Genomic DNA, 21178 nt, shown 5'->3' with positions numbered 1-21178 from the left:
TCTGTAATCAGGTGGGGTTAAAAACATCCACATAATATGCATAAATTATGATAGATCTCCTCATACTGAACAACTTTGCCTCAAGAACCAATACTGTCAATCAAATCGTTCATTAAATATTCACGATTATGTTAAAAACCTACTTTTGCAAACTAGTCATAGATTTTTCGACCTGATCAGAACCAAACCAGTGCAGTACAATTCTCTGGACTCTTTAGAGCAATAATTATTTTTAAAAAAAGTTAAACTTTTGCATCTGAATGGCTATACAGGATTATTTCAAGATGTGGCCTTGATCAAGTGTCCCCAAAATATCTATTCAATGAATGCTCAGATATTCTTAAAAACAAGTCAGAACATGTGTACTATGCCTCTAAACAAGCATGAAAAATTTCAGACAGATCGGACAATATTTGCCTCTATAACAGTTAAAAAGGTGAAAATTACAGAGTATATTAAGCCAATAAGTGGTCGTTTGCTGCCCCCCGCTGTTCATTTTATTGTACTACACTCTACTATTGATCTACAAGTCATATTCAGACGTTAAAAAAAATCACTATTTTAACATTTACAATCACATTTAGTCAAAATTAATCTATTAAGTATTACTATTGACAATTGTGTCACTTGAGAAATGTGAATCTTGAAGGAGACTTGCAGGAAACATTTTGTTTACTGCAACATCTTATAGTTAAAATGTCTGTATCTACAACTGTGTGTGTGTGTGTGTGTGTGTGTGTGTGTGTGTGTGTGTGTGTGTGTGTGTGTGTGTGTGTGTGTGTGTGTGTGTGTGTGTGTGTGTGTGTGTGTGTGTGTGTGTGTGTGTGTGTGTGTGTGTGTGTGTGTGTGTGTGTGTGTGTGTGTGTGTGTGTGTGTGTGTGTGTGTGTGTGTGTGTGTGTGTGTGTGTGTGTGTGTGTGTGTGTGTGTGTGTGTGTGTGTGTGTGTGTGTGTGTGTGGGATGGGCGATATCTTATCGTTTGCGATATACCGGTAAAAATTCTCCCCACGATAAGAATTTGTCTTCCCGCGATAATAACGATAAAGCCTAGTTGATGGCGCGACCCATCCGCACCGTGCCACCGCTGGCCGTCTCTTGATGCCCTAAGCGTATGTTATTACTTTATGATGGCCGCGGTGGCTGCATTCGTCAATTTGTATAGCTGAACGGGGGTTGAAGAGAGAATTTTCTTGTGGTGCCGCCCGCAGCACTCGGTGTCCCGCGGCGGCACTGAATCCGCATCTCACGTGCAGAGCGAAAACAACTAGAAGCTGCGGAAGAGTTCATAGCTAAACGAGGGGCACCTGAGGGTAATCTGAAGCTGTACATACAGATGTATTTTCACTCGCTGAGCACTTGGACTGAGCGCTTAAGAGATTCGCTCTGTCTCAATCGATCGGCAAAGCACACTATTTCAGTTCATCTCAATGAATGCGCAGTGCATTTGACGCACATTAAACACTAGTGTAAGGCGCGCGACTGAGAGCGCTCAGTGTTTCACACACACTCAAAGAGAGAGCGAGAGAGTCTTATACCACACAGAATTGACGTGCTACATGTAAACAATATCCTTTGTTGTATTTTCCTGTAAAATAATGGCGTTTATTTGGAATTATTAAGCCTTTCATGAACAGGAAGAAACGAATGCACAGACGGGAATCTCATTGGCTGGCGTGCACCTATTACGGTGCCTGTTTTGATTTCAGCAAATCAGTTAGAATGAGCGCTGACAATGTGATTAATATTCATGAACCCAGAAGCTCATTATTCCTTAGTGCAGTTTATTTTTATTAGTAGAAGAATTCGTGGTATTATCTTATCAACTCAAATTACTGAAGTTCTATCATTAAATCATTATTTTCAACTTTTTTGTAATCTGAAGACATTTTTGGGATAATTACTTTTGCTGTTTCTGCTATTTTTAGCACTGTTTGCACCATGAGTGTATGAATAAATACAGAATCAGTTTACATTTAAAACTTGTCATTGATTTGAATTATTATTGTTTGTATTGTGTGATGTTTTTTAGCACAGTTGCACTATTTAAACATTACCTGCACTTTTACAGAAGACAATTATATCTGCAACTTCTCCATTTCTGAAAAGGCTGGTGTGGAATTTTACATTTAAAAAAATAATTAATTAAATAAATATATATATATCATTGTTTGTTTTTCTGAAACTCGCAAGAATGCATGCAGCTTTCACTTGTATCCAAAAACATGGGGAATGATACTACATTTATCGTCATTGATATCGTTATCGCAATAAATTCTAGAAAATATCGGGATACATTTTTAAGTCCATATCGCCCATCCCTAGTGTGTGTGTAGTCCTAATTTTCTGAATACATTTTTAATAATCTGATTAATAGTTACAAAGAGCTATGTGAAATGATTATAGACCATAGCATTAAAAAAGTGTGTGTGTGTGTGTGTGTATAAGCATGTATAATGGAATTAACATGGAAGACCAATTTGATATATAAGTGATTTTATAGTGTTTATTGCAAAGCAACTGTGAAAAGACTTTATTAATAAGTAGAATGTCCAGCAGAGGGCAGCAGAAGACCACTTATTGGCTCACTTTCCTTTTAAAGTTTGATTTTCCACAGTATTTTGCACTAAAGCAATTACTATTATAACACACTCATATTTTGTCAGAGTTGACACTTCACATAATTACTAGCAATGTGGTCCATCATGGTAAATAATACTAGAACATGGTATATCATGGTAAATTATGCTAGAACAGGGTACATCATGGTGAACTATGGTAAATCATGCTAGAAACATGGTTAATCATAGTAAATAATACTAGAACATGGTATATCATGATAAATTATGCAAGAACAGGGTAAATCATGGTAGACTATGGTAAATCATGCTAGAAACATGGTTAATCATAGTAAATAATACTAGAACGTGGTGTATTTCACACAAAAAAATGTGACACGCTCATAGACCATTAAAAGATATTTTCACAATAACATATCTCAAAAACATTGTGTGTGTGTGTGTGTGTGTGTGTGTGTGTGTGTGTGTGTAAGCATGCATAATGGCACAACTGGTTTGAAGCCTGTTTCAGAGACTATTTTACTAAAAGGGCTATAACTCAAGAACGAAATGAGATCTTCACCAAACTTGGTACACATGTGTATGGGCTGAGTCTTTGGTCACGGTAAAAATGATTGTGAGGATTTGGTGGATTTGGACTTGGTGGCGCTATAACATGAAAAAAAACATGAAAATGGCTATAACCACCCGACTGCTAGTCCGATTGACTTGAAAGTTGGTATGCAGTGTCTTGGTCCAAGGTACCATGCATGTCTATGAGGAAATTGGCGTAACTCAAAAAACATGACCGCCATTGGCCAATGAAGTTTGAGCACCTATTAGACAAGGTTAATGGAGGCCGATCGGAACAACTTGGTGAGCATGTTTGACTCATGGTCCTAGAGGTCTGTAAGATTTTTTTAAGAAATTGGCCACTAGTAGGCGCCAACGAGTTTTACGGCTCTGTAATCACGTGATGTTTCACATATTCCAGCAATATTGATATCATTTGATAGATCTCCTCATACTGAACAACTTTGCCTCTAGAAGCATTGCTGTCAATCAAATCGTTCATTAAATATTCGCGATTATGTTAAAAACTAGTTCCTTTTTTTTGCCCGATCGGAACCAAACCAGTCTAGGACAATTCTCTGGACTCTCTAGATCAACAATTATCAAAAAAGTTGAACTTTTGCATTTGGATGGCTATAACAGGGGCATTTAGAAAAGAGGCGTGTCAAAATACATTCAAAAGCCTATAAATTCTAAGGGAAAACTCAAAACTTCACGAAAATTGGTGGGCATATGTGACATAACATCCTTAACAAGCATGCAAAGTTTTAAAGAGATCGGACCATAGGTGGCGCTATAACTGTTAAAAACCTTTTAAAACCATGTTTCCTATGGTAAATTGCCTATATTGCCTGTAAATTGACTTTTCCATCTATTATTTCAGTGTTTAAAATCTTGCTAAATAAAACTTAATGTCTTTTGATGCTTGTGTGCTTAAAGGCCTTAAAGGCTTGAACCCCGCTAAATGCTGCTTGCAGCTTTAATTTTCATTGTGTTTTTCTTCTTTTGTAATGGCGTATTTTTGATAATTTCTGAAAAAGTTAGGTTCAGTTTTATAAAGTTGCATTCAGTTTTATAAAGTTACATTCATTTTTTTTTTACACAAATAATTCCATAAAAAAACGAACTACGTGAAAACTAAGTTAGTAAACAATGTGCTTTTATAAATGTTAAACAAAGTTACCTACCACCAGAATGAGGCAACGCGCCCACTAGTGGTGTCAACAATAATCGATTCAGCGATGCATCGCAATGCGGGGCATGCACGATTCAGCATCGATGCGGCAAAGTGCCATAATCGATTATGTCACCGTTTATTTTCTGGACTTGAGTTGGACAATAAAGTTGTGAAGTTTCAATTACTTCCAGGGTCATAACAACAACAATCAAGATGGCTGAGGCGGAGGGAGATGACCGCGATAGACGGGTAATTAAAAACGCAAGCGGACATCTGGGCACATTTCGGATTCTGACGCCGGCTTCACACCGCGTGCGGAGCGGTGGGTATGGAGAGCCGGAGCCCGCGCTCCCATTGTGGATTCACACTGGCAGCGTTTGTCTCGCGCGGATATTGCAAATACAGACAAATATTGTACATTATGTCACATTTTCCGGTCTTCTCCTCTGAGCCCCGTCTGTCTCGTGCTTTGATTTATGATGGGCAGCATGCTGCAAATGCGACCGTGTTCCCCTCTGTCCCAAACACATATGCATATAACTTGTTGTAGGCTATATAAGTAGTTCACATGATAAATGTAAGTTAACATTAAAGTGAATATATGCTTCTAGTTTTAATAATTTAAACAGGCTTTTGAAGTTTGGGCAAAAACTTCTGGCAGTGTTGTGTTTTTAAATTTTTTTTTAACAGCTCTGGATGTCACTTCACTACATGATTTCATGGTGAAATTTGTTATTTTCCATGTTAATCTGGTCAGTTTTGATCAAGAACAATCCACTGTGGCTTTAAATCAGCGTAAGCAGCGCGGCAAAAATAGACTCGGCGCCGAAACGATCGCGGCACTGCTGCTTCTCCTCCTGCGATGCGCTGCCGCGCCGCCTCTGCGTGCGATGTGAAGGCTCTAATCTGTTAACATGGGCACCGAAAAAAATATGCGCTGCTTACGCGCCTGCCACACTAAAATCAAGCACGAGAATTGACGAGTCCCTAGTGTCAACGTTACTGTGTGTTGCACTGAATATTTTTATTGCTGGGTGCCTGGGTGGTGGTTGTTGTTACAATAGTGTGACTGTAATTACGGATTAATATTTGCACAGGAGTTCATGAAGTGCCCTGTCTTAAAGCTTTTTTACTGTACCATTCAATTTTATTTTATTTAATGACATTATGTCAAAGATACAGGAGAGTGATAATACACACATAGCAGCCAATTCAATCTGTTGTTCAATATCTGACTGCTTGTATTGCCTCATGAGTTATGACTGATAAAAAATTTGCCTTGTTGTGTGCAGTAGAATTTTGATGCATCGCAATGCATCGTAGAATCGAATTGAATCGAATCGTTACCTGGTGAATTGTAATCGAATCGAATTGTGAGGGCAGTGCCAATGCACACCCCTAGCGCCCACCAACATTATCTGTGTCACCATAACGAAGCAGCGTGGCCACTACTTCATGCTTCTTACCATTCAAGCTAACACGTTAACATCCAACTTAATGAATGTGGTAATGTTAACTACACAGTAAAATAATTGACAAAGTCTTCGCTTCAAACTCTAGCTTCTAGTAGGGCTGGGCGATATGACCAAAATCTCATATTGAGATATATGTGTATATCACACACACACACACACATACATACACCACACAAATATTTACTCATTCATATGTGATTATTTTTCTCCCTTTATTTAGAACTTCTGGGCAAATGTTTGATTAAGAATATAGAAATATAAAATATGAATGAAATATAAAACACTTTTCAAAAACAAATGATTACAGGCCCAAAATAAAATATTGCTATATAAAATGCTAAATGTAAACATTGTACTTTCAAATTTAAAATGTAGCAGCGATCAGGGCCCCGAACCTGTTCAATGAACGAAAACAAACGAACGAAATTTTGACAGGAACATAACCAGAAATGGAAACAATTAAGTCAAATTTTAATCTTTCTGAACAGTACGCTTATTTGAAATGGCCATTAACGGGTTAATAACGTTATTTTATCGTTCTGTTAAATATTTTAATTTGCCAGTCAACCAATCACGAATTCAAATTGTACAGAATGTGCAAATGTGATATTGACAATCATCATTGGTAAATCGCAATGGCAATGTGGTGGCGTTAGTTTTTCCGAGGAAATATATGTAACTGTCAAACAATTAGGCTTACATTTCAGTGAAAATTGATAGCAGGCCAGGTAGTAGGCAACTTTTTGTTTTTGAAACCAGCGAAAATTGCAGGGCCCGTATTCATAAAGATTCTAAGAGTCCTCTCAGAAAACTCCTAATTTAGCTTAAAAACTTTTACGTAGGAGTCTTAGCTTAAGAGCTATTCGGGACCGATCTGAGAGCAACTCTTTTATCTTAGTGAAGAGGCGGGGCTGACCCCGTTTCTACGTATGACATAGTCTTTTGAAGACTGTGATTGGTTGGTTGTCCAAAAAGGGGAAAAAAGGAGCACTTTTAAGTATAGGGTGTATTCTAAGCCTTCACTTTGAAATTACAAGCGCAAATTGTCCTATTTTACCGTTCTCTCTCACTCACACACACACACACACACACACACACACACACATTATATTTATGTATATAAATCCTTTTATTATTTAACATGCTGTTAATTCCCTAAAAGGTATTTGATTGGCTTAGAATTATGAATATTGTTCCACTCTTTCCAATTACACTGATTGCTGGCATGTCTATTTAATTGGTGTTTTTTTAAGAGTAAACGCCCACATTTCAAAGAATTTTCTTAGAATTTTGTCACTAGGAGCTACTCTTTGCATTAAGATTCTTTATGAATACGGACCCAGGAGTGTAGAACATGGATCCACACAACGTCACATCACGCACTTAAAGCGCTTCTGTGAATGGAGAAAACAGAATAAATCTAAATATATAAAACTAATATAGGCATATACGCAAAATATAGTCTATTTCGCTTAAATAATTACAGATTAACTGTAACAGACTTCATTGTAATGTATCTTATAATTTGTTTTTGTGTACATTTTTGACATTTCTGTGCGTTTAAATAGGTTTTAGGTCTTTATTATCTGTGTTAATAAGTAGGGACTTTTATTTTGACGGGTGTTGCAGTCTACGGAGCGATATGAAAAGAGAGTGAGCGATCATGAGAGCTCACCATTCATGAGGTTCATCATTCAGTGCAGACTGATCTCATGAAATAGCGTATGTGTGACACGCCAATTCGCTATGCCATTTTGGCGTGCTATCAAGACGCATAATCGCTTTTTAACGTGTTTATCAACGCCTGTCTAATTTCATTCTATCCCCCTACACTGCCCCTACCCCTAAACCTACCCATCACACACACACACACTCACTACCCCTGCCCCTAAACCTACCCATCACAAGAAACATTCTGCATTTTTACATTAAAAAAAACCCCATAATTTATTATGTTTATAAATACATTTATATTCACACGGAATCACACGGTGTTGACATACACGCTTAATCACGGCGTAGACATACACACGGAGATTATGGTTCGTTTCGGCGTACACATACACGTGGAATGACACGGCGTAGACATACTAGGATAGCTCAAAATGCGTACAGATAACACGCCATTTGGCTTTAGAAAGTGGCGTGTATGTTTACGCAAAGTCATGATGTCATGTTGTTCAGTGGGTTTAAGCAGATTTAAAGTTTACAGTTTGTTTAGCACCCCCCGAAAAGGCATAAGGTGTGTATGTGCTTGTTTACTGTCATTTGTAATGAGTATGTTTGTGTATTATGTTATTGATAATGCTATGGAGAGAGAGTTTGTGTACGAGGTGTTTATGCGCACTTCTTTGTTTTTTGTTCAGCTCTTTGTTTTTTGTTCAGCTCTTACGGTGATTTTTGGAGATAAACGGTTTCAGTAAACTTGTGAAACATCAGTAAAGTCTGGCCATCATTCCTACGGGGTCTGCTACATTAACAAAACGAAAGGAAAAAGTTTGCTGAGCTTCGGTTCATTGCGACCTGGTCCAAAGTTCACGGGGAAAAAACCAGAGACGGCAAAATACGGCATCATGCTTGTCTTCTGTATTTTACAAAAGCTTTACAGTTTTGAATCATGTCTTGCTTCTATTCGTATGACCATAAATTACGGAGTAACGTTCCCCAGAAGGACAAATATTACCGTGGCCGCGCCGGTGCCTCGCACGCACACTAGCATTGCTAACTTGACATCGCAGCCTGTTCCTTATCCACATAAAATGGCCAACAAAACATATAGAAAAGTTAACCAAACCATTCAGCCCCTCGTCTAGGAACGAGCTCCTCGGTTTGTTCGCTGGTTCTTCTCCTGCTCGGAAACACCCGGTTCTGTCATCCCTTCATATAAATGAGAATACTTCCCACTCAATGTTGTCAAAATAAACAATAGTCTACTTACTGACATAATCTCTTATCGAATGACCACTTGACAACTACTACTACTTCTTCTCTCTGGAAACATATCACGAGGTAAAATTGCCAATATGGAAGGGGAAATTACATCATACCCAGTGTGCCTTGTGAAACTCATCGCGATTGGTCAATGAAACGCTACCAGGAACGCCCAATAGGCGTTCTTGTTTCATGACGGGAACGCTCAAGCCGCAGCTGGACCCTCCTCCATGTGAAGCCCTGTTCGCAAACGGAGAAGGCTACTTTAAACATGTAGCATGCAGTGCAAGTGACAATGACAGGAGAAGATGACATGGCTTACCGTGTTTGTTGATTAATACAACTTACCACAGTTGTTTGATGGACACTATTTACTAATCCAACTCACCACAGTTGTTTAATAAACTCAGAAAACAGGAAACCCGGGTGAATAGATGACAAGCTAACAGGCTAGCGAAATGCTTGTTAAATACAATAAATACGATGTTTATAGTTCCCACAACTTTATTCAGTGCATGGCAAAGTTCAACACAACTACCATCACCGTCACCTACACGCAGAGCACCAATTGTTAACAATGCTAACGTGTAATAGTGATTTAGATTAAAAGCTAGTGATGTTAAATTTAACGTGATAGGCAATATTAAACAATTTATTGTGATGAGTAAGTTATATTTAGCAGTAAAACAAAGAAATATATTAAATAAAGATTCAAAGCAAAGCTGTACAGAGCTACAAACACTGACTGCAGCTGCAGGCAGCGTAGACAGGCAGACAGCAGCAATCGATCAGGAGCAGCGCAATCGTTTCGTTCAGTTAGAGAATAAACACTACAATTAAAAACTTAGTGTCTTTTCAATAACGTGTGAGTGAGCCAAATGAAAGTCACGTCTCAAACGCAGCAGGAGTCTGAGCTGAGGTAAGTGCACCTGTCATTCACGTTGCGTGTCCAGTCTGGCGTGTTTTCAGATCGCATGTTGAAACACTCACTTTGCTCCGCACCGCTCCGTTATTAATGCCCGATCTGAGCGGCCGTGTGCATCTACATTCTGTGAGTGAGATCTCTCCCCTATGGGCGGGTTGATAACTTGCGGAACAGCTCCTTCTACTGGCTGTAGTCTTTAGCCTCTGGGTTTCTACTGATACAAAGCTTAATGCTAAATCGCTGAAGTAACCCTTTCATGGCAAATGGATTTACTGGTAATGGCAAAAGTTTTTAATAAAAACGGCAATAAAGCCATGCTTGTCACGGTACTCGAACTGCGCAAAAAAAAACCCAGTCAACTTAACATTTAAAGCGTCTTATCACAATGAGTTATCACATTGTGACAGAATTAAGTAAACTTTATCTATACATGTGGCATTGATGCCAAACAGCTCATCAATAACTGGCTTTTAGGCTTTTGACAAATGTTTGCTAAATGTGGTACTGCTGTAAATTAACGTTTGACTTTAGTACTTAAACAAATGCCCTTTGCATTGCACATGAAATATATTGAAAAATATTCATTTCATAGCACAAGACTCTGTTTTATGATGATTTTAAAACGTTAAATGTATGTAATACATACTCAAAATCCATTAAATTCAGGAACACTGAATAAACATCTTCATTGAAAGACTGGGTGATTTATTAAGTAGGCTATTATGTTGTGTAATATTTGGGGGAGCAGCATGCATTTTGACAAGAAAATTACACATCTGGCCATTCTGTTCATTTGTCCAGTCACAGATACTGTACGGACAATCCAACCCAATGTGGCTCACTTTCATTGGCATAATAACAACGGCGCAAGTTAATATGCCAATGAACACTACTAAAAATCAATCCACCTTCCTTAGCCCAAAAAAACTTCCCTGAAACTGGCTTTATGCAATAGGCCTCAGAAGGGTTTATCGGAGCATTAAAGAGGATAGCTTTCTCCGAATCCTTCTCATCTGTGTTTCAGCATCTCGGTCTGAAACACTTGCAGAGGGCCAGCTTTCTGGTGATGGCCTGACTGAGGGAACCACTCGTGCAGTTGGCTGCAAATGGGTTCAGTGGGGGAAGACCAGGCCAAGCTCGTTCACTGCCTTGGTCATAATGCGGAGGAGTTCTTAATCTATAGCATCAGGGAAATCGCTCATGTCGCTGCAATGCGCTGTCGAGTCCTCCATAGGGCTGCAAGACCAATCCTCCATATCAGACTCTGCCATAGAGATGTCATTATTTTCTTCCAACGCTCCAAGAGAGACCGGAACAAGCTTGAGCGAATGTTACCAGAGGGAAGGCTGGTAGTGACTAATTTATTTGTGTGTGTTACAGTGCTGGAATCAGGACTGAATAAGAATTTTTCTGATGTAAAAGTGTCTGTTACTGACTGTCCAGATCTTACACAAGAGCCTTTCAGGTTTCCTGTCAAGGGTGAGTACAGATGTAAGTCCATATATGTCAAGGTGTAACCGGCTCTTTAAACAACACGTGTTACTCTTTTATTAGGTATTTGTGGCAAACCACGTATTACTGATGTGGGAGGTGTACCCTATCTGATTCCTCTGGTCCAACTGGACAAGGTGCGTTAGTCAACTGTGAGTGTAATTTAAAGGTCCCATAGCATGGATTTTTTTATTATTATTTTATAATTTTCCAGAGGTGTACTTATATTGTTAGTATGGTTTTTCAGGGTTCCCGCGGGGTCTTAAAAAGTCTTAATGTCTTAAATTTCAAAATCAAAATTTTAGGCCTTAAAAAGTCTTAAATTCTCTGAAGTATTGAGTTCTAGGTCTTAAATAGTTTTAAACAGGTCTTAAATTATCCTACGTCCATGTAACGCTACCTCTAATGCTCATTGAAATGCTCCCTTCAGCGCTTTTGTGTGTGTGTTTGTGTGTATGTGTGTGTGTGTGTGTGTGTGTGTTTATTCTGGGCTGTTGTAGTTCTTAGTGATGCACCGAAATGAAAATTCTGGGCCGAAACCGAAAATTTAGGATGCACTTGGCCGAAAACCGAAACTGAAGCCGAAAATAGCTTCTTTTAAAAACGTATAATTTATATATATAAATTACTTGAATTTAATGGATCTGAAATGAAAAAATCAGGAACCAATAGAATAATCAAACTTTTATTAAGTTACATAACAAAACCTAAAATATTTTTAACAAAAAATATAAATAATAATACCAAATAATATTATTCTTCAAGTTTTATGTTCCATCAAATAAAATAGTTTTTTAACAGTTGTGCAAAAAAAGATCCACAATTATCTGAATAACTGCACACAAAACCACAGAATGGTTCTCATAAAGAACATGAGATGCTGCATTGAATAGGCTAGTCTCTCACTGTCTGTCACTGTTCTCCGGGAAAAATGGCATTTGGGGGGTAAAATATGTGTTTTTTTGGCAAGGATGCCTGCTAAAATTTGCATTCCTGGGTCTAAATATCACATAATTGGGGTCGCTTCAACCCGCGGACATGGAAAAACATCCTGCGTGAAAACCGCGGACTTGGCAACACTGGGGCAGATAAATACCTGCGTGCAATCCGCGCAAGCAATGGAAAGCAGCCTTCGTTCCGCGCCAGTAGTCAAGGGGATTGTCGCTTCTGGCAATGGGTAGTTCAGCTGGATATGTCTCTTTTTGTTCTCATACCGCTGACATGCTTAATCTTTGATAGGCAGACGCGTCGTGTGATAACAGCTCGACCGTGAGTGAAACCTAAGCACTTGCGCACGGATGGGAGGGGCGGGTGACATTAATTTTCGGTTTACGTTTTCGGCTGTTTTTTTATTTCGGCCCGAAACCGATAATGCCATTTTCGGCCGAACATTTTCGGCGTCCGAAATTTCGGTGCACCCCTAGTAGTTCTTTCTTTCGCTAGTCCAACTATAGTTCGCTGTATTACAACTACAAATGAGACCAGCATGCATCTTATATTGCAGCCAATCAGCTTTCATGTTATTGGCGCGGGTCTCTTTCGGATTGTACCACAGACGCATCAAACAGATTTTATTCTTCAGCTTCAGTTCTCCAGTTCTTCCAGTTCACGCAATCGTGAAAGCGAAGGTGAATCTTTCTCAACTGCCATCTCGCACAATGACCAAATAAAAGTATGATACGTCCGATAGCACTAAAAAGAGTTAATAAAAGAGATGTAAACAACGAACTCAATTTGGTAGACACACAGACCGATGTCAGAATGGCTGTGGATTTTGTGCACGCATTTGCCGCCTGTCAGTTTGCGCGACCGTACCGAATGTGTCTATTTCTAGGCTTACTCTTGAACGATCATGCACACATTCATATCCCTATGTTCTTATTGGTGGTTATGTCTTGACTCTTGAGTAAAAAAGTTTGGGACGTGTGTCAGTATTGGATCTGCACATTACTGTAGTTCTTAAAGGGTAACTAAACCCTAAACCAACTTTTTTTAGTTAATGATCTGTAATACTGGGGCTTTATTAATGCTGTTCATTGATTCGAGTAAATGTTTTGACATTTGAGTATAAAGTGTTTTAATTCTATAAAATATGGTGTAAAACCGCCAAAGTGCTGCCCTCTTAAGGTTGAACGGTGGCTACTGCAGTTGAATTTTCCTATTGGACGTTGTGGTACATCGTGATGTAGGATGGTACCTCCAACGGCTCACTATCCGCGCCCCTGACACGAGCTCACCACGCCCTCAGAAATGTTTCCCCCAATCACATGATGAGAACGGCTTCCCTCCAGTATGAACTGTCATATTACATGAAGTAGAAAAATTATGAATGAAACTGACATGACACTTGCTTTAACATTGTATTGAAGAAAATGCGGTTAAATAATGCAGTTGTCAGTACACGTCAGGCTTTTCTTGCGATATTATTGCCGCCCATCATGTGTACAGATAAGTTTCATACATGAGACGCGCTTTCAAACCCTGACACGCAAGTGGTTGCCGTGGACGCAGATAGATAACGCGGTGACGAATAACAATACTGTAACATGCTGTTAACGCAGTTTGAGCCAGCGGCTCGCATTGATAAGGCTCTGGGTCTGTGTCTGACTCTACAGACAATTCCCCCTCCTCCAATTCAGGTGAAGGTAGGAGAATGACCGCTCTGTTGCAAAGCTGGCGTCACTCTAGTCATTCTCCATCTCTGCGACTCGCGAGTCTGACAGCTGTCAATCAATCCGTCCCTGCGGGTCTCAGGTGCACGCCCTCCGCTCAGCCCCGCCCTCGGTTCGTCCCCTCTGTCTCCGCTGGGCTCTGCCCACTTTTCCAGCATTTTTCAAAATTTGCCAGTGGGTGGAGTTAAGCTCTGAGCAGGGGTTTAGTTACCCTTTAAAGTGAAGCATGCTAATATAGCTTATACCCGCTCCTGTCTGTGTGTTAAAGGTCCCATTCCGCATGATCCCATTGTTCAAACTTTAGTTAGTGTGTAATGTTGCTGTTAGAGCATAAATAATACCTGTAAAATTATAAAGCTCAAAGTTCAATGCCAAGCGAGATATTTTATTTAACAGAAGTTCCCTTTCAAAGCCTACAGCGAACGGCTGGCTTGGACTACATCCTGGTACTTCCTTCTTTAATTACGTCAGTAGAGCAGTAGAACAGACTAACCTCCGCCCACAAAGAAACGCGAAAAAGGGGGCGCGGTCTTGTTGCTGTCCCACGTGGAGAAGCGGACGGTCGCGTGGAGAAAAGGAACTGTTGCGTTGAGTGTGTTTATCGCCATGTCATCGAGACGCTGTTATTTTCATCCAGGAGTCAAATCACCTTTGTTTGGCTTTCCCAGGGACGCTGTAGAGATTATTGAACGCATACATCTCCCCGTTAAGAGGCGTGACCTTTCCAACATGCGCTAAGCTGCTGTCGAATCACAACACAGGAACTGCTGGCACGTGCGCTAAGCTGCGGTCGAATTACAACACGGTAAGCGCTGGCACAATCAGAACTCGTTACGTATTTCTGAAGGAGGGACTTCATAGCACAAGGAAATCACCAGCCGTTTTTAGGACAGTGGAAACAGCGGTACACAGATAAGTACATTGTGTGAAAAATACTGTGTTTTTTTACACGCGAAACATGAACACATGTTATATTGCACACTGTAAACACAATCAAAGCTTCAAAAAAACACGAAGAACGGGACCTTTAATGTTAAACAAAAAACAACAACAACAGGGGGAAAACGGTACTTCAACTTAAAGCACTGTTTATATCCGTATCTTTAGGTTGTATTTATTTGTCCTATTGTAATTGGTTAATAAGTTCTTATTTTATTAATGACCGTTTACTTGAGAACTTTTTACTTTATATTAAGCAGTTGCTTACTTGTAAGATTTTTTTCATATTTCCCACCCTAAGCGATAATGTTACTAAAGCTAGATAGCACACTACTGAACCAGCCTTTTTTTGTAATACCAAACAAGATTCATGCATTTTGTTTGTTTTATTGTCATGTGTGACTAATGTGCATCTAATATGGTAAATGTGGCATCCTATGAAAAAAACAACAAAACTGGAAATGACCACCACAAAATCAGTAATTTTGATCTCAGGAAGAAAAAACAAAACAAAACAAGATTTATTTATATATATATATATATATATATATATATATATACAGTATGATTTAATATACACTGTAAAAAAAAATTGGGGGGAAAATTGTGACAATTGATCATTACATATTGGCCCAATAAATCACTTCCAAATAATTATCCCCATGCAAAAAGATGCATTGTACTAATCATAGCTTAAGGTCTTAACTCAGAATTAAAATTGTATATTCACCGAACATATTTAATTGTGCTCAGTCAATCTATGAAGTCGAAGTGGAAAATCCATGTTGGCTGAACAAGTCCTACGTCCGAAAAACGGTATACGCATGCGCAAAATGCACTTGAAGAAAACCGTTCGTGTGGAGATTTCAAATGCAGATCGCGGGAGCGGCAGCGCGAGCAGAGCCGAACCAGCAGGTGCTGAAGACCGAAACAGACATTCCCAAGAGAATAAAGATATTCATCTCACAAAGACGTTGGTGAGTATTGAGCACTGAAATTATTCTACAGAGTTTTGCTTTATGACCCGGTATGAAGTTTAAAAGACATTTTGTAGAATCACGAGTTCATGCATTCATTGGTTTCATGCGTGTGTTCTCGTTTACTCTAAGGGTAGCCAATAGTTTTATTTTCCTCATGTCTTATATGTCTAAAATGATAGGTAATAAGTAAATTAAGTCATTTGTGTGATATATGCGGCATGCAACCGTTGAACACGGTGCCGGAGATTGCATTTGGCGTCGACCTCTTTCAGGGCTTAAGTTATTGCCTTTTAAAGGGTTAGTTCACCCAAAAATGAAAATTCTGTCATTAATTACTCACCCTCATGTCGTTCGACACCCGTAAGACCTCCGTTCATATTCGGAACACAAATGAAGATATTTTTGTTGAAAGCTGATGGCTGAGAAAGGCTTCAGATAGGCCTCCATTGGCATTCAGTTTATTTATAATCCCAAGATGCATAAAAGGGACTTAAAACGTCGTTACAACGTCCATCTCACCACAGTGACTCTACAATAATTTTACGATGCGACGACAATAGTTTTTGTGCGCAAAAAAAAATCTAAATAACACCTTTATCCAACTTGTTATTGTCTTTCGTGTGTGCCTCCACGACGCATGCGCGAGAATATGACGCAGATCCGGCGTTCGGACACATGACCCAGAAGCGATTTGTTTACAAGCAGAGGAAGACGCGCGTGTCTAAGCTGTTGGATTCTACATTGATCGTGCTTTAGGTCTCGGCGTAGTTCTCAAAATGGGGCTTAAGTGTGCATTTTATGGATTCCCGAACGCCGGCGCAACGTCATATTCTCGCGCATGCGTCGTGAATATATATATATGAATATATATATATGAATATTAATATTAATAAATTAATTTGCTTTGCAAGTAATTTTGTGATTCTGCATTTCCTTTGTATGTTTTTTTTATTGCGTGATATAGGTCTTAAATTTAATTCATAATGGTTTTAAAAAGGTCTTAAAAAGTCTTAAATTTGACTTGGTGAAACCTGCAGAAACCCTGTTTTTACATCAAAACATTTATAATTTAGAAATAAAAAGCATTTTTTCTATACTGATATTAGTCCTCTTGCTTGAATGCTCTGTTTCAAGGGGTGTGTCTGATGTGAGACCAGTGAAAATGCCCACTGTTGTGATTGGCTGACATCTTTGCATTTGAAATGAGCATTAGATTATGTGGCGGAGGGGGCATGGTTTAGCGAGGTCTAAACACAAGTCCCAGTCACGCCGACCCGGTCTTCTTCCTCCTTATTCTACGAACTTTGTAACATGTGAAACCCCTCTCGAATACTTTTACTAAGTTTTTTTACCATCACAGCCGTCGAGATGAACGAATCGTCAAAGTGTTGATTATTGCTTTATTTTTAGATCTTTTCCCATCACATGACAAGCTGCAGTGATGAGCATTGAGTACACATGCAGTCTGTTGATCGCGTGAATGTAGTGATCTTGTCATTGCAGCGCGTTTTCTCTCACAAAATGCTTTCACCACAACTAACAGCAAACACGACATCGATATGAATACAGTAAGAGCTTCGTTGTGAAGCATAACAGTGTCATTCATTAAAACAGCAGTTTGGGCAAGTGTGCAGATACACTCGCGACGTGTGATTGACAGATCCGAACATTATAAAGCGAGTATTCTTTGATCGCTAATCTAGCGTCTAATCAAAATTGAAACGATGTGAAGTTGATTGTTTAGTCACTGGCTTGATTCACTGATGCATTACGCTTAGGGCATCAAGGCGGCCGGGACTGACAGTATTAAACGATTTAGAAAGAAAGTCTGCGTGAACTTGAATGATTATTTACACATCAGAAAACAGAAGGCATTAATGAACACTGTTACTCACTGTTTGTGGCGGTGCTGTCGAATCCATATGGTAAAAGTCTGTTTGTAAAGCCTGTGCTGACATCGCGACTGATAAACGGAATCCATTTTCTCCAAATTCTCCAAATTGGGAGTGCAAAGCAGAGGAAGGGGAGGTAACCGTTCCCCGTATGACGACATACAGGGAAGATTCAGCTCGTCTGAGCTCTCATTTTCTCAAAGGCAGAGCAGGACACCCAGAACTCGGTTTGTAGCTATCAAAAGTTCTAGCCACTGGGGACCGTATACAGGCTAGGGGAACTCATATAAAATAAAAAAACTCATAAAATGATAATTTCATGCCATGGGACCTTTTAAGAAAGAAATACATTTGGACAGCTAACTGATGCAAACTTTCCCCTCAAAGGTTTACAACATGAATCTTGTGTCCAAGGAGGTGGAACTGCCTGGTGCATTTATTCTTGGTGCTGGTGCCGTCTCCTCCAAGAAAGTTGGGATGAATGGAGAGGTCTGTATTGGTGCACTAAAACCAGCTGCAGTTTTTCCACATTAGAATTTCAAGACCTTAAAAAAAAGTAACAGTCCTTTTTAGTACTTATACAAATATGTTTAAATGGATGTCAATTTGCAGTGGCATTGTTGTTTACTTCTGCATAATGCTACAGATGGTGATTTCGGTAAAAATTAACCAGCAACCGTATTAACCAGCAAAATATAACCAAAAAAGTAATATCACCACAAAACCTATATTGGTTTTATATTATAAACCAATTATATTTATATATATATATATATAAATTGCTTGAATTTAATGGATCTGAAATGAAAAAATCAGGAACCAATAGAATAATCAAACTTTTATTAAGTTACATAACAAAACCTAAAATATTTTTAACAATAAATATAAATAATAATACCAAATAATATTATTCTTCAAGTTTTATGTTCCATCAAATGAAATAGTTTTAACAGTTGTGCAAAAAAAGATCCACAATTATCTGAATAACTGCACACAAAATCACAGAATGGTTCTCATTAAGAACATGAGATGCTGCACTGAATAGGCTAGTCTCTCACTGTCTGTCACTGTTCTCTCGGCATTTGGGGGGTAAAATATGTGTTTTTTTTGCAGGGTTGCCTGCTAAAATTCGCATTCCTGGGTCTAAATATCACAATTGGGGTCGCTTCAACCCGCAGACATGGAAAAACATCCCGCGGGAATACCGCGGACTTGGCAACACTGCTTGGGGCAGATAAATACCTGCGTGCAATCCGCGCAAGCAATGGAAAGCGGCTTTCGTTCGCGCACCAGTAGTCAAGGGGATTGTCGCTTCTGGCAATGGGTAGTTCAGCTGGATATGTCTCTATTTGTTCTCATACCGCTGACATGCTTAATCTTTGATAGGCAGACGCGTCGCGTGATAACAGCTCAACCGTGAGTGAAACCTAAGCGCTTGCACACGGATGGGAGGGGCTGGTGACATTCATTTTCGGTTTACGTTTTCGCCTATTTTTTATTTCGGCCCGAAACCGATAATGGCATTTTCGGCCGAACATTTTCGGCGGCCGAAATTTCGGTGCACCCCTAGTTTTTAACACTGTATTGTCCCTTTTTTCTCCTAGTTAATGCCTCTGGTACTGACTGAAGCTGAGGGGAGACCTGCGGAGAATGGCAGTTATTTTTCCTCCATAAACCCAGTGGATGGAAAATGTCTGCAGGAAAAATACAGTGACAGGTTTCATGACTGTGACTTTGGCCTCCTCGCAAACCTTTATGCATGTGAGGGCAAACCTGGAAAGGTACGAACCATGGGGACTTTGCGTCTCTATACAACCTCAGTACTGTGATTGAGATAATACATGGAGTTTTCCCTTTGATAATGGCCACAAGTTATAAAACAATTATTAGGAGTGAGCTACTGATTATAAAACCACTTCAAATATTTTACACCACCATTCAAAGGTTTGTGGCCAGTAAGATTTTTTAAATGTTTTTAGAAGAAGTCTCTTATGCTCACCATGAGACTGCAAATATTTGAGCTAAAATACAGTAAAATTGTATTGTTACCATTTCAAATTTTATATTTAAAAATATTTTAAAGTTTTGAAATGTTATTCCTGTGATTGCAAAGCTGAATTTCCTGCAGCCATTACTTCAGTTTTCAGTGTCACATAATCCTTCAGAAGTTATAAATCATACTGACCCCAAACTTTTAAATGTAACAAGGTTTAATAACCTTGTAATACAATTGCAGGTCATTAAGGTGAGGGCCTGCCGAAGGACTGGTGAGGACAGTCTTGTGAGCTGCATGAGAAAGACCATGGAAGAACATTATGGGGAGAAGAGCGTGGCCCTGGGGGGAACTTTCGTCATACAAAAGGGGAAGGCAAAGATCCATATCATGGTAATTAAATAATAAAAAATCTAATATTTGTTGGGCCTATAATGCGCAAGTCTATGGAAGTTAAAAAGTAAAAAAAGAAAAGACAAAAGACTTCTGGTCATGGTTTCAAACCCTCGTGCAATTGCAATTTGATCCACTTCATCAGTACGGGTGAGACTGGCATAAGAACCTTTGAAACGCAAAATGTGCCCTCAGACGCATGAGAGTCCTAACAAACGCGACGAGACCAGGGAAAAAGATGGTGGAGATGTCTTTGTTGTTAAGAATCCTAGTAATGCTGATATAATAGAGGCATTTAAAGGAATGGAAAAACGAGTCCGTGTTTAGATCGACGAGGTTCTTTCGGCCATCACTGAGGTTACAAAGAGAATGATGGAATCGGAGGAATGTATATCAGAGGCAGAGGACGAGATTGTTAAATTAAAGACTAGAGCTGATTTGCTGGAAACTCAGGTGAAATCGCTGTCGGATAAAGTGGATGATCTGGAATGCAAAAGTCGGAGGAATAATCTCAGATTGGTCAGTCTTCCAGAGAAGGAGGAGGAAATGTATACATGTGCTTTTTTGGAAAAATGGCTCCCAAAGATTTTGGAGATGGATCCTTCCCACACTTCACTTATCATATAGAGAGCACATCGAATTTCCAGCTTGTAGTGATTTTACTTTCGTTCATCCAAGGACGCTAAGTAAGGTAAGTCATTGGTACTCACATCACCGCTGACGTTGTGATTTTTGGATCACACGTCACTTAAGGTGTGGTTATGAGTACATCAGATGACCACCCTCCCCCTCTCTTAGTTTGGGGCACTAGTCAAGGTCGTTTACCTTGGCTGTATGAGAACACTCCAAACAGGAGGCTGTCCAATAATTTAAAATGAATGTAAAGTGGGAAGAGTTGGTCGGAATCTAAACTGAATCTCTCACGGATCAAACAAGACCTGGCCGAGATGTTTATATTATTTACATTGTTAATGCTTACAAGAAATTCAATTTGATGCATAGAATCTATGGAATGCCAAGTCTGCCAAAATTAAAAATAAATAAATAAATATACAAAGAAATGTAAAAAAAGCATAAATAAATATATAAATATACATAGAAAAGCAAAAAAAATATATATATATTTATACATTTATTTCCTTATGTATATATTTTTTCACATTTATTTATTAATTTCTACATT

At 39.1% G+C, this 21178-nt stretch overlaps 1 protein-coding gene across 1 annotated transcript in view; it reads left to right on the top strand.

The window, feature by feature from the left end:
- Nucleotides 1-21178, top strand: part of cUnh11orf54 (chromosome Un C11orf54 homolog) — a 76395-nt gene that overhangs the window by 30055 nt on the left and 25162 nt on the right. The window contains exons 2-6 of the mRNA XM_079815664.1: nt 11016-11114; nt 11190-11263; nt 17997-18098; nt 19214-19390; nt 19846-19995. Coding sequence (XP_079671790.1) covers nt 11016-11114; nt 11190-11263; nt 17997-18098; nt 19214-19390; nt 19846-19995 — 602 coding nt within the window. The remainder of the gene's footprint in view (nt 1-11015; nt 11115-11189; nt 11264-17996; nt 18099-19213; nt 19391-19845; nt 19996-21178) is intronic.

The sequence above is a fragment of the Gobio gobio genome (assembly GCF_949357685.1).
Source record: "Gobio gobio genome assembly, chromosome: 4".
In the NCBI taxonomy this organism is placed as follows: Eukaryota; Metazoa; Chordata; class Actinopteri; order Cypriniformes; family Gobionidae; genus Gobio; species Gobio gobio.
Note: the sequence above shows the minus strand (reverse complement) of the source record. Positions and strands in the feature narration are given on the sequence as shown.